We start from the raw sequence: 14,916 nt of genomic DNA, 5'->3' as shown, positions 1-14,916 counted from the left end.
GGGTGCTGCTGATTATTCCTAAAAAAGTGAAAATATTTTTAGTAGCATTGGGATGTCTATGAAAATAGGAACACAGAATGAAACAATGTTGCTTCATAGATTGTTTTTTTATCAAAGAAAAAGCTGAATCACAGGCAATCTCATTTGACTCCATAACTGGACTGGAAGCTCTAGTCTATAACTTTGTTTTATTGCCTCTGCTGCATTAAGAATGACAATCTCTCTCTCTCCCTCTCTCTCTCTCCCTCTCCCTCCCCCCCTCCCTCGGAGTAATTGTCTGGAGGTTATGGATCTTCCTATATGTACTTGATACATTGTTGTGTACATAATAATAGCTAGGAACCAAGCCAGCATTCTCCCACTATATATCATATGTATTTATAAAGCCATTTTATTTAATATGTCCAAGTTGTAATTTTTCTTTTGGCTGCTAGTGAGAATAGGTGGTAAAGTAGTTGGGCCTTTACATTTTCCAAATGCTTTAAGGACATTAATTAATCAGCTGCTATCTTTGGAACCAATTTGGACAAAATTCTCAATTTGAGAGTTCTGCTAGACATAAACTTCTGAAGCCCAAGTCAAAACACTGTTCTAGTAGTGCATAGTGATATCTTATGTTAAGATTAGTAAGTCATCCTTAGTAAGATAATAAATCAAGATTGAAGCTACCGAAGACAGAACTGAACTGTTTGATAAGCTGCAACTCAGATGTTGAAGATGCTGAAATTTCTCTTTCAAATTTTTAGATTTAATCAACATCAGTTTGCTCCTTCTACGTATTATGCCTTGCAATAAACAAACAAGATTTTTTGTGTTACAAGGCAATATTATTATATCATCTTTATTGTATCTATAAAATGGCATTTGTTCCAATAAACCCTTAAATTAGTGAGGAAAGTTAGAAAATATGAATGAATTGCAAGTTCAAAGAAAAAGCCCCATGTTCAGTCCTCAAGAATTTGAAACTCAAAAGAGCCAGAATCAACCAGTGTAGATGAGACTGAATTAGAGATTCCCATTTCGCCACACAACAACAACAACAACAACTGAGCTAGTCCCAATGAATGGAGTTTATTTGTTTCAAAAATGTATGAGCTCCTCAGCAGCACTCAATGGTGATGCTCCATGAGAGAATAAAATCAATAAAAGTAAAAGAATAGATAAATCAGCATCAGCTAAAATAGCAGATAAATATCACAGAAACAGAAAAGGCACCATAGCATTAAAAATTCAGCAGAAGTAAAACCTATAAAAAAAACTTTGCCTAATATGATAATGATAACAAAGGGAGTGCATTTTGATGTTTGAAGCAGTCATGGTGATTGAACTCTCTCCCCACTCTGCATTCTTAAGCAGACTTGAAAATGTTTGCTAAGTTAATTTATTGCAGAGAAATTAGGAAGCCATACTCGAAAAAGCTAACAGCATCCTGGAATCTTGTTCTCTAGTTAGTTAGTCTCCAGGCTTAAATCCAGGTCTCTTCTCCCATCTTTTCAAGTCACACAGCCATTATATTTGCTTGATCCTGGACTTGAAGATTTCTAGCATCTGTCTCATGCTTGGAAAATAGGTTTAGTGTGAGAGTCAGAGATTCTTCAATCCTCAGTAATTTCAACTCTGAAACCAGGGATTGTCTCATGGGCCTGATACAAAAGTCTCCAGTGATTCAAAAGTTAATTAACTGTATCATGGTTTGCCATCATATAAATATACCATTTTTTTTAAAATTGCAAAACGAAGCTGCTTTTTCGGCATGTCATTTTGGCCACTTATCTAACAAAGGGGTTTTCATTACCCAACACAAATTTAATATGAATAACAGCGTAACAGATTGAGCTGAAATAAAATATTGAGCTGAATCATCTTGAAACTTCACAAAGAAATAAAAAGTTTAGTAATGCTGGTCTTCAATTTGGCACAAGTCCCCTTCTCACAAGAGCATTCAGTTCCCTGAAAATTTAGATCAAAATTTTATGGAAAAGAAATTTAAAGCATGCATTCTGTCACAATGAAAATAAGCAAGTAGCATTTGATATTTTCCAATTTATCATTAAAGAGAAAGCACGCGATTTTGAGTCAAGAGTTAAATTAAAACCTCACCTTTCTCATAGTTGGATGAGGTCCAGGGGTTGGGTTGCTGCTGGCGTTACTGTCGGTTTGCAACCCGCACACAACATGCACAGTTCAATGTAAATTGTTCTGTGCAAGCACAGTCACTAAAATCCAAAATGGCGGGGGCCAAGAAGCAGCGAGGGAACAGGTTTGGGGGCGTGGCAGGCCTGGTGGTTCTGCGATCCAGGCCTGAATTCCACTACCGGTTCTGCCGAACCGGGTCAAACCGGCAGCAACCCACCTCTGATGGGATCATAGAAAACCATGTAGATGAACCCAGCAAAGATATGAAGACCTTTAGGGTGACAGACAAGGGAACATCCAGGATGGAGAACCCTGTGGAAGATACAGAACCTTCACATCAGCCCCAAAGAGCAGAGGTCCCTTGGCAGATTGCAAGAACACATCCTTGTTCCTGCCACTCACTTGGGGGTGGTGTTCTACCTTTCTTCGCATCAGGAAGTCATGCTTTTCTCCTGGCCAGGTTTGCTAAGAGGCATTGCCACCACTGTTGCCTCCTTCCCATGCCCTCCTTTCTAAAGAGGCCACCCTAAGTGAAGGCTGTAGGGTGTAGGGGGAAAGTCAACCTGTCCTTAATTACTGTGCTGTTTCCCCTGACTGCTGCAGGTGGAAGAAATCTACACACCAGGGGTGAGTTCTGGCTGCTACTACTGCTGGTTTGCTCAGGGATGTGCTGTGTGCACGCTTGATGCGCGCTATGCACACATGCGCAGTACTAAAAATGTACTAAAAAAACAAGATGGCAGCACCTACGCCGAGGGAACAATTTCGGGGACGTGGCAGACCGAGTTGCTACCTACTTGGCCGAACTGGGCCGAACTGGTAGAAACCCACCTCTGCTACACACGTTTGTTAGCAATAGAGGAGGCTTGGAGAAAGGGGAAAGCATCAGAGGAAAAAGAATGTTGTTTCTTAAGGGTGAGTGGGCCAGATTAAAGCCCCACAGGCCCAGGAGGCCCAGTCCTTGGTTATAAAAAAAAGGCAAGTTCATATGTTGTCCCAATATGTATTCTAGTACTGATTGTCTTACTGTATGTTATTTGCTGATGTAATTGTGGAATAACATGAAGTCATTGGGAAGCCCAGTTTGGACTGCAATTCTAAACTTATTCACTGATAAAATCCAATATTTGCATAAGGTCAGGATGCTTGTCAAAAATGTGTACTCCATTGTACAGTTTATCAAGAGGAGTGGATTTTATTGAGTTACGCTACATGTTGATTGAATCCTGTGACCTTTCCGTGGAGAATAATCTCTATTGCCATCTATTGAACAACTTCTGAACCTTACTCAAGCAGCCCCTAGGTTAAACAAGAGGATCCGTTCCAGGAACTGTTGCTTAAGCTGATTTTTCACATATGTCAGATTGCTTGCCAAGTACGGGCATGAAAATAGTAGCTGCTATTTTTGTGTCTCTTTGCATAAAGTTGGAAGAGCATAAATCATGACTTACAGTATCCGAGCTCTGCCCCGCGATAAGTTGCCGCGCTGTGTCCGTTACTTTTATGGAATACATTGAAAGCTTTTAGAATACATTTAGAATGACATTTGAACGAAAGTAGCCCCTGTTAAAAATATATATATATTTTCTGTACTCGAGCTTATCTCAGAAGAAAAAAAAAGAGAGAAGGAAATGACTGCTAATGCGCCATTCAGTCAGAAAGAAGAAAAAGGCCAACTTCATAAATAAAATATAACTTTGAAAGGGAGTTAAAAATAAATGCCTGACCTTGGATAATTTTTCCTCCATTTGGCTTCTTTATGCATTCTATCCATCATTTTGTTAATAATCTTCCTCTCTTTTCAGGGATCAGCAGATTCATACACAAGCAGACCATCAGATTCTGATGTATCTCTGGAAGAGGACAGGGAAGCCATCCGCCAAGAGAGAGAACAGCAAGCAGCTATTCAGCTTGAAAGAGCAAAGGTATCCCCCTCCCTCTCGTTTGTTCCTCTTCTCTCCTTCCTTTTATTTATTTACTCCCCCATCCCATTTTTAGATTTCAAAAGAGAGAGAAAAATTATGCCATGGGGAAATCCAGCCACATCTTCATGAATTTTCTGGAGTGGGTGGGTGGGTTATTTTTCAGCCTAAGTACCTTTTAAATGAGTGATTTTTGTGATACTGTGTATCTCTCCTCCATCTGTACATATTTGTGAACAGGCATTATAATTAAAACTCACACTATCTTCTGTCTGCCCTGTAAGATAGATCAGGCCAAGAAATCGATGACATTTATGTCTAAAACTACTGGTTTTGGAACAGTTATAGTAACAGTCTTGCAAATCTGAATGTGCTTCTTCCTCTCTCCCTTTATCTTCGTGTCAAGTAGAGAGGGCTTGTCTGAGGTGCTTTCTCAAATTAGTTTCTTGGAATAGACTCAAGACAGGCTCCTCTGACTATTGCCTTGGTAGGGCTGTTCCTCCTATTCTTCAAGCCATTCCCTCCACCTCAGATCTTCTGTTATATCATACCTTACCCTAAAGTCGTTTAACTTAATAATCTAGCTGCTGAAGTTGAGTGGAGAGGTGTTTTTGTTTATTAAAACAAGCATTCCTCAGATATTTCATATTTAAAAGTAAAGTAAGAATTTTCATGCTCCCCATGAAAATTCTTAAGAATTGTCCAGCCTCTCTAAAGATTAATTCAATCACCAGAGGACTTCTCGCCTGAGCTCTCTAACATTTCTGCAACACTCGTTGCCCTCTTTACAGTATGTTCTTGGTATTGTTGTTAGATATTTTCTGTTCATGCATATATACAGACTCTCATGTGTAGGTGGTTACATTTACGAGCCAAGATATATATTTTTTTACTGACATGAGGTAAGCGGAGAGCAGATTGATGCAATGATGCTTCACTAATCTGGGAAATAGCTATATATAACTCACAAAGGCACTTTCATTAGCCCAGCTTCTTCTCCATAGTGATGGGTTGACCTTGTCCTCTCTTGATTGGACTGAGTCAGATAAGCTCTTTTAGCCACGCCTTGGTCACCAGGCTCCACCCAGTTATCGACTCAGTCCAATGGATGGCTGTGTTCATCCTGAGATCCTGAAGAAACTTAAAGGAAAAATTTTAAATTACTGCAAAAGCGATCAAAATTGCCTACACATTGCCTGATCAATCACTAGAGGCTGAGGAAACCCCCAGCGGGGGTAGAAAGCCCGTGCAGCAACCGCTAAGGCGGCGCGCAGCCCAGGTCACAGAGCAAGACCCAGGGCACTAAGTGAAGACTCTCACCAAAGACAGGAAGCGAGCTCCACAGAGGCCTCTGCAGCAAGGGCAATGCCCAAGGAGGCTCTAAGGGCGCCGGAGCGCTCCACCGCTCCCCTCGCGTTGAGCGACGAACCACAGTGTTTAAAACGCCCCGGAGTGCTTGCGCTGGCAGCGATCGCCAGAGAACAAGGTGAGAGCCGGAGAGGCTCAGAAAGAGCTGCGGGAGGCAGGGGGAGGCAAGAGAGAACACCAAGTGGCAGCGGAAGCCACGTGGCAGCCTGAAAAGGCACAAGCTGCTTCCACATATTCCAGCAAAGAGGGCCTTTTGAATTTGAAGCCGGGAGCTATTTTGAAACCACGTGGTCCAAGATGGCGGCCCCCAGCAGCTCAGAGGAGGCCAGTGGGAGCCAAGCACTCAGCCCTGCAGCCAACAGCCACCGGAGGCACTGAAGAGCCCTTAAAAAGGTTAGAAACCATCTCGGAGGCATCAGCCAAGGGCGTGGGAGGCAAGGCAAAGGCCAAAAAGGAAGCATATCTCCACCAAGGGGGCTAAAGAGGCAGGCTGTGGATCCAAACCACCCAAGACTAGCTCCAAGTATGAAAGGCAGAGGCACCAAGCGTTGGAGCGCATCTGCCACAAGCACAGCAGCAGGAAGATCCCCCCTGGCCTGGAACCTGAGGGAAGATTACCAGGTGAGGATTCCCTTCGACACCTCGGGCTTTGTCATCCTGTGTTCCGGCAATCTTGCTATCACGATTTATGCAAGCCCTATTCAATCCTTTTCTGAGTGCCTGACTAGCTGGAGAAGCCCAGACAGGGCAACGAGGCTCTGATCGCTGCTGAGGCTTTCCCTTTAAAGAAGGTCTTCCCTTTAAGGAAAAACTCCCCTTTAAGGAAGAGAAAGGAAAGCAGCTGGAGGAGGGGGCGGCAAGGCTCTCAGCGAGCTGCTGTTAACAGCAGGAGGCCACAGGAGACAGCATGGCAGCTCTTAGTAAGACAAGCCACTTTTTCAAAGCCCTGACCAGCAGGGCTGTTGTATTTGCCACGCAGCGCCATTTGAAAAGAAGGGGGAGGAGAGTCCCCACGTGGCCCAAGATGGCGGCCTCCTGCAGCTCAGAGGACACAGGCAGGAATCAAGTCCTTGCTTCTAAAGCCGGCAGCCCCACTGGAGGGGCAGAAGAGCCTCCAGTCAGGTTAGAGATTACCCCTGAAGGTCCATCCAAGGGTGGGGGCGGCAAGGCAAAGAGCAAAATGAAGCACACCTCCTCCAGGGCGGCTAAAGAGGCAAGCTCCTGCTCCAAGCCTCCCAAACCTGCCTCTAAATATGAAAGGCAGAGGCATAAAGCCCTAGGGCGCATCTGCCATAAGGCCATCAGGAAGAATGCTCCCCCTGGTTTGGAGCCTGATGCGATCACAGAGGAGGATCCCTCCCACCAAGTGAGGATTCCCATGGATACCTCAGGCATCTGGGGCTCTATCCAGGGATGGCAGTCACCCTCACTAGGGGGCATTCTCCTCAAGCCTCCCTTCTACCTCTGCAGGCATGGGGGTGGGGCAACCACCCGAGGCAGAACAGTGTAAAGATGAGGTTATTTTGAGCTCCCCTCGAGTAAAAGTGACATTGAAGTTGAATCCCAAACTCTGTTTGCAGTCTAACTGAAATCAGCTGCCAGGATTTTCCCCCACCCCCTCTTGGAGCAAAGAGGAACATCCCGTTTCAGTGAGAAAGGCTGATTATCTCTCCTGAGATGAAGGACTCTGTTGTGATTAAGAAAGTGTGTTAAAAAGGGGCCAAGAGTGTCAGGGGAAAAAAAAAACACCCTGTTAGAGATCGATGAACCGTGGCTGATTCCCTTCTGCATATCTTTTGAGATATTGAGAAAAATAAGTCTTTAAAAGTATTCTAATTAATAAACAAACTTTAATTAATGAAATAATAAAATAAAACAGAAAATAACTAATTGGTTACATTTTGATAATGAAAAGCTTCGTTAGCCAAAGTTGGCTGCCGAACAAAGAAGAGAGGAATTTTGGAATGTGTAACGCGTGCGCAATAAATCACTTTTAGATAAGAACCCTTTTTTGTTTTATGACCTGCGCAATAAAGCTTTCTTAGTTTAACTCTTGAGTGTCAGTTTAGGCAGTTCAGGCCTAGCAAACCTTTTAACATCGTGACACCCCTTCTTTTGCTAGTCTGGGCTGACGTCATCAAATCATCAATTAAGGCACATCTTCTTTCGCAGATACTCGTGTTGATTTGCGGCAAGTGGTTTGTTAAGCATGTCTGCGATCTGATCATGTGTAGAAACATATTGCAATTTAACAAAACCTTGCTTAACTAATTGCTTTGTGTTTTGATAACGAATGTCAATGTGTCTGGACCTAGAACCTGTAAAATGTGACTCAGAAATATAAACAACAGATACATTATCTTCCATCACGGTGATTGGTCGAATCGGACGTGTCCAGATATCTGTGATCAAAGCATCAAACCATGTTAGAGAATTACAAGCATCTGAAACACAAGCATATTCAGCTTCAGTAGATGAACATGAAACAAAACTCTGTTTTCTCACTTGCCAGTAAACAGGACAACCATTTAGGAACATCATGTAACCAGAAGTGCTTTTGCGTGACTTCTTGTCGCTCGCCCAGTCGGCGTCGGCAAAACAAATCAACTTTGGTTGATCAGTGTGTGTTGGTTCTAGCAATAACTTCATGTGTTTAGTGTGTTTTAGGTATTTCAACAACTTCTTAATGCATGACCAATGAAATTGTGTTGCCTTACCTACGTGTCGTGATAAAAGATTAACACTAAGTGCGATGTCAGGTCTGGTCCAACTACTAATGTATAATAGTGAACCAATGACTGAACGATAAAGTGTTTGATCCTCGAACTCAGGACTTGGTTCATGTGTTAAGTTGTGAAAATCTGTTTGCATGGGTGTCTTTGTTGTGCTAGCATCTTTCATGTTGCAATGATGTAGAATGTGGTCAATTTTCTCTTCTTGTGAAAGACTAAACCCCTTCTGTGTCTTTTCAATTTGAACACCTAAATAAGTGCTAATGTGTCCTAAAGATTTTAGTGTGAAGTATCTCTGCAAACTTTTGGCAAAAATCTCACTCATTTTCTTATTTGGACCAATATAAACAATATCATCAACATAAACAAGAATTATCTCATATGCATTGTTAGATCTTTTTGTGAACACGCATTCATCAGTTTCGGACTTAATAAAGCCCATTGAATTTAGTTTGTCAGTAAGACATAAATACCACATTAAACCTGACTGTTTCAGACCATAAAGACTTTTGTTCAGGAACCAGGTATCCCCTTCTTGCTTTCGGAATCCTGGAGGGCTTCTCACGTAGATCTCTTCATCTAGGTCTGCATGTAGATAAGCTGTGTCCACATCAAATTGGAAAACTTCTAAACCAAGAATAGTTGCAGTGGTTAAAGCAATTTTTACACTTTCAGTTCTGACTGTTGGTGAGTAAGTGTTTGTGTAGTCCTCAGGATAACGTTGAGCGAAACCCTGAGCTACAAGTCTGGCTTTGTATAAAGACTCACCATTTGGTTTCTTCTTGATTCTGTAGACCCATCGGGTGCCAATGACTTTCTTATTTGCTGGAGGTTTTGCAGGTGTGAATACATTAAGTTTCTTTAAACTGTCCATTTCATCCTGCATTGCATCATACCATTTGTCTTGTTCTGAATCAGGAAGCTGTTTGATTTGTGTGAATGTCTCTGGAGGAAGAGTAACGTTGCAAATCAAAGGTAATGGTGATTTTGTCAGTTGCCATGAATAACGTTGTGGAGGGATTCCTTTTGTGGCCCTCTTGGAGCGTCTAGGAACATCAGTCCAGTCTTCTTCTTCTTCATCATCATCCTCGTCCTCACGTTCGTCGCTAGCATCAGCATCCGCGGCTTGAGAAGACGGAACATCAGGTTGTGAAGAACTGGTAGAAGGAACATCTGCCTGCAAATTGTCATCAGGCTGCGTGGCATCTGGAACACCATCTCTAGGAAAATAAACTTCAGGATCATTGGAATGAATCCTGGACCAGTCAATGTCTTCCTCAAAATTAGCAGATTGTGAAATGACAATCACATGTTTAGTATCAATGAATTTGTACCATTTTGAATTATCATCAATACCCATAAATCTCAGTCTCTTTGCTACTGTACCTCCCTTTCTTCTTTGACTTAAGGGAGTGTTCACCATAGCATATGAACCAAAAATATGGAGGTTCTTGAGATTAGGCTTGTAGCCATATAGCATGTAGAAAGGAGTTTGATTGATTACACTGCTCCAAGTACGGTTGACAATGTAATTTGCATATTTGATTGCTTCACCCCAGTATGCGTTACTGAGATTGGCATCTTCTAGAAGACAACGCATCATGGTTTGTAGAACCCCTTGTCTTCTTTCTACGACTCCGTTATGAGCCGGTGTATATGGAGCAGATGTCTGATGAAGAATTCCATTCTTACGCATCCAGTCCTGGAAACGCTGAGACATGAATTCTGCACCACGGTCACTCTGGATTCTGGCGATGCGAACTTGGTATTGTGTAGAAACAAACGCTGCAAAGTCTTTAAAGATCTGAAAGGTCTCAGATTTCTCTCTCATAGGATATACAAATCCATATCTAGAATGATTATCTACAATTGTTAAAAAATACTTTCTGCCACCAAGTGTTGGTGGGAAAGGACCCACTATGTCAGTGTGTACCAAATCAAAAATGCGTGTTGACCGGCGTGTAGCGTGTTTGGGAATTGCAGCCGCCTTGGATTTAGCCTTTTTGCAAACCGCACAATCCAAAAACACCTTACACCCCTTTAGATCCAAACCTTTTGCGAACTCCGGCATCTTTCTAAGAACACGGAAACTGGCATGCCCCAATCTTCTGTGCCACTTGTGAATACACCTGGAATGCAAAGGTTTACCAGTTAGTGAATTCTCAACATTAACAGTTTCATGAGGACCCTCAGGCTTGCTTTGAGCAATCTGTTTCTGTTTTCTTTGTTTGTTGGCTTTAGGAGCCTTTGGCACAGTAACGCTTTCTCTCTCTGGGACAACTCTCTCTGGGTTTGCGTTGTGCCTTTTTGGAGTTTGCATACTTGCCTGTGCTTGCCCTTTAGGCTTTGGCTTTAAGTAATAAACACCACCAATCAGCATGGTTTCAGCAACAATATCACCATCTTTAACTAAGTAACTTGCTTTTTCGAGGTGGTGAACCTGGAACTTTAACTCTCTAGACAAGTGACTTTGACTAAGCAAATTACTGGTTGCTGAAGGTATGTAATAAACATCAGGGATGTGTGTATCGAGCTCTTCAATGTAAACAGTTCCTTTTCCCATAACCTTGCAAGTGTGGTTGGTGAAGGAATACAGTTCTCGATACTCGGGCTCTGGTTCGCCCATCTCTGTGAAAAGTTCCCTTCTGTGGGTAACGTGCACAGCTGCTCCACTATCTAAAGTCCACAAAAGACGTCTGTCGAACTTTGGATCAGGTTGTGGAACGTTGGTTATGGCCAGTGTTGCAAGCGGAGCTTGTGGATCACGCCTTGGACCACGACGACCTTGTCTTCCGCCTCTACCTCTGCCTCTGGAATCTGTTCCTCTGGGCTGGTACGTGGCGGGAGCTGGAACTCGTTGGGGACAATCCCGGGTGTCATGTCCCACACGGTTGCAGGTGTAGCATTTTGGCATCCTTGGAGCGTAGCCTCTTCCTCGGAAGGGACGTCTGGCTGGAGCCTTTGGTGCTGGAGGCCGTTGCAGATGTGGGGTAGCTAACCTGATAGCTTCGTCTTCCACTAAAAGTCTGCAAACGTGGTTAACTGTGCGTTGAGCAATAGGCACGTAGTTAATCTTTGCAACAGCATCTTTCCATTCATAATTCAATGAGTTAATGATGATGCTAATCATTTGGATATCATCGATTACATGGCCATTTTGTCTCAATTCACTTCTCATTCTTTTCAGTTTGGTCAAATGTCCACCAATTCGTTCACCAGGTTTCAACTTCGAACCATGGAACTCAGACATGAGCAAACATGAGGATTCAATTGAAACGGGCCTGTAGCAATCTTCCAAAATAGCCCATATTTCTTGGGCAGTTGCATCAGGTGGAAAGATACCTTGGATCTCAATTTCCATTGACATGAGTAAAGTCGTGATAGCTCTGTTTTCAAGGTTTCTTATTGCAGGTGTCCAGGGTTGACGGGGAGGATCAAAAACCATGGAATATGTGCCTTCTCTTCGAAGCAAGAGCGCAATTTCACTGACCCAGGCTTTATAATTCTCTCCTGACTCCTTTAATTTGGACTCACCAGTCAAGGGGGTGACTGTGAATACCTGCTGAGGAACAATTTGTTGCTCTGGTTGCAAAGCTGGTTGTTGAACCAGGGGATGCTGGGGTTGCATCATTGGCCTTTGCGTGGCAACATCAAATTGGCTTCCTCGAATTTGCCTCTGGCTTTGCCTTATTCCATCTAGGGAGAATTCCACACCGCCAGGAGGTGTTGAAGACTTAACCTTTGGAGACAAAGTTTTGGCTTCTAAAGGACTCATAGACATATCTCTGAAAATCTGGTCCAATTGCTTAATCTTTTGCTGTAATAATTTTTCTCCGCCAGCAGATGGCAGTGCAGCTTCACTTTTTGGCTGCCTCTCCTTTCTATACGTATGCTGAAGTTCAATGGGCTCAAAGGGACCACGTGACCTCGGTGACGTGTACATGTCTCTTTGTTCTAATTGACCAGTGAACTCTGTGAGGTGTGTCTTAGGCTGTTGTTTTGAAGAAGACAAGATGGCGTCCTCAGACTTTTTGGGAGTGGGGGAGCTTCTTCTACTTCGCCTTATCTCTTCAAAACACACTCTCGCCTCCCTAACATATTTTTCTAAACGTTCTATTTGATATAGATAGCTTTGCATTTCTTGCTCACCATCTGGGGAGATGTTATAAAATCTGCTTTCTGCGTGGGAGGATTTTAACTCTGCCGGCAGTTGCCATTCATCAATCGTTTGATAATCTGCGAGGGTCTGGGAATGGAGTGGCTCTGGCAGAGTGGGAAGTTTTGGCTTGGCCCCCAAAAATTCATAATCTCCTGGAGATATTTTAGAAGGAGGAACCACTGACCTCGTTTCGTGGATGTCGCGTCCTGTAGCTCCTTCTCCCATATTTGGCTCGGCACCTGAAGGAATTTGTTGTTCCTGAAGCACGTTTTGATCTTGCTTCTCTGTGTCCGAGGGAGCCTCTTTGTCAGAGGAAGCTGATTCATCTGTGTTCGCCCCATCTTTCTTTTTCTTTCTCTTCTTCGACATTGCTAATTAGGCTTAGTCGGTTATCTTTAGATAGCATGAAGGGAAAATACAGCCATAAATTGTAACCATCTCAGCTGGTATCATCAAAAGCCAAAAACTCTGCTACCAAGTTGTCAACCATCCTCTGCTACCAAGTTGTCAGGGAAAAAAAAAAACACCCTGTTAGAGATCGATGAACCGTGGCTGATTCCCTTCTGCATATCTTTTGAGATATTGAGAAAAATAAGTCTTTAAAAGTATTCTAATTAATAAACAAACTTTAATTAATGAAATAATAAAATAAAACAGAAAATAACTAATTGGTTACATTTTGATAATGAAAAGCTTCGTTAGCCAAAGTTGGCTGCCGAACAAAGAAGAGAGGAATTTTGGAATGTGTAACGCGTGCGCAATAAATCACTTTTAGATAAGAACCCTTTTTTGTTTTATGACCTGCGCAATAAAGCTTTCTTAGTTTAACTCTTGAGTGTCAGTTTAGGCAGTTCAGGCCTAGCAAACCTTTTAACATCGTGACAAAGAGTTGCATGAGAAATGCAGCATCTATCACCTAACTGATTCAATCTGCTCTGGAAAGCCTGTTTTTGTTCTTCTCTGATATACTGAGAAAGCAGATCCTGCAAAGTTAGAAAAGCATGTTTCCTCTCCTTGTTTGAAATCAAGATCGACCTTGTTTCCAGCTAATTGAGCTCCAGGGGAAGGGATCCAGGAATCGCATGATAAAGCAACCCCGCCCCTTCCCAACCTATGTAATCTGATCTGCTGTTGTTAAGGCCAAACACATGTGGTCTAACAAATAAAGAGAAACCTGATGCAAATTCCAAGCCTTATTCCTTAAGTGGTTGTAAAAGCCTTCCACTTTTGTAAAAGTGGAAAGATCTCCATGGAAACGAAACCTGAATGAAAAAGAGGTCAGCTAGCCCAGACCTGACCTCTCAAATCCTTTGAACTTTAATGATAAGTTGTGCTGACAACGAGGGGCAATAAAGACGCCCCAACCATCCCAACATCAGCTTGCCTTCGGGCAGCCAAAGGGCCAAAAGGCAGATGTAGTTCAACTGAAAAGATTGTTATGCTCTTGTAGATTGGTTACTATTGTTTATGAATTATTTGGGAGGGGCTCAACCCCTATAGAAGGTACCAAACTAGCCAGGTCCAAGACGGGTTCCGAGTTTGGGTAAAGACCCTTAGGAATTCCAAAAACTGGAGAGTCAGCTTAACAACCTCACTAGCAGAATAGCCTTGGCAACTAGAGCCGAGGTGGCACAGGGGTTAGAGTGCAGTACTGCAGGCTACTTCAGCTCATTGCTAGCTGCAGTTTGGAAGTTCAAATCTCACTAGCTCAAGATTGACTCAGCCTTCCATCCTTTAACAGCAAGGAAGGCACCATTAGCAATCACTCCAAACAGTAGGCACAAGCAGCGCCCTCTAGTGGCTCCTTACAAACTGCAATCAAGTATTTCAGGCAAACACTTGCAACACCTAGTGGCCGACAAATGATGTGCGCCTGCATCTACAAAGCATTGCATCGCACCCTAGTGGCCAACTCGTGAACTGCGCCTGCATCTCCAAAGCCCTGCAATGCACTCTAGTGGCTGACCAGTGAACTGCGTCTACTAAGTTTTGCAATGCACTCTAATGGCTGACACGTGAACTGTGCCTGCATTTGCAAAGTCTGGCAACACACTCTAGTGGCTGAAACGTGAACTGCGACTGCATCTCCAAAGCCCTGCAACACACTCTAATGGCTGACCAGTGAACTGCGTCTGCGTCTACAAAGTTTTGCAATGCACTCTAGTGGCTGACACGTGAACTGTGCCTACATCTACAAAGTCTTGCAACGCACCCTAGTGGCCAACAAGTGAATTGAACTCAAAGAATTCATAATACATTCAAGAAATTTTTTGAGCTAATCCTAGTTTATAGAATTATAGCACCCTTCTAGCCATGGCAAAAGGGTCAGACAGGCCGGTCCCCATGCCTGAACCCACCACAAACTCAGAATTAGATGTCTAACTATGAGAAATCGTAGAAGCACCTCAGATAGCCTATGACCTTAGACAGCATTCGCTGAGGGCAGAACATATAGCAGGGGTGGAGAACATCAGAACCGATTGGCTCAGCCAGACCGAGGTGGACAATTTGGAGTGGAAGCTGCAGCCAGCAATCTTCAAGGAGCTGGCAGAGTGATTTGGATGCCCGGAGGTCGACCTATTCGCCACTCCCCTCAACG

At 43.2% G+C, this 14,916-nt stretch overlaps 1 protein-coding gene across 1 annotated transcript in view; it reads left to right on the top strand.

Moving 5' to 3' along the window:
- CACNB4 (calcium voltage-gated channel auxiliary subunit beta 4) overlaps positions 1-14,916 on the top strand; it is a 144,016-nt gene that overhangs the window by 87,108 nt on the left and 41,992 nt on the right. Inside the window, exon 3 of the mRNA XM_081956963.1 lies at positions 3,942-4,061. Within this exon, the coding sequence (XP_081813089.1) occupies positions 3,942-4,061 (120 nt within the window). The remainder of the gene's footprint in view (positions 1-3,941; positions 4,062-14,916) is intronic.

Source organism: Natrix helvetica (genome assembly GCF_964273705.1).
Source record: "Natrix helvetica genome assembly, chromosome: 1".
NCBI lineage: Eukaryota > Metazoa > Chordata > Lepidosauria > Squamata > Natricidae > Natrix > Natrix helvetica.
This window is presented reverse-complemented; position numbering and strand designations above follow the sequence as displayed.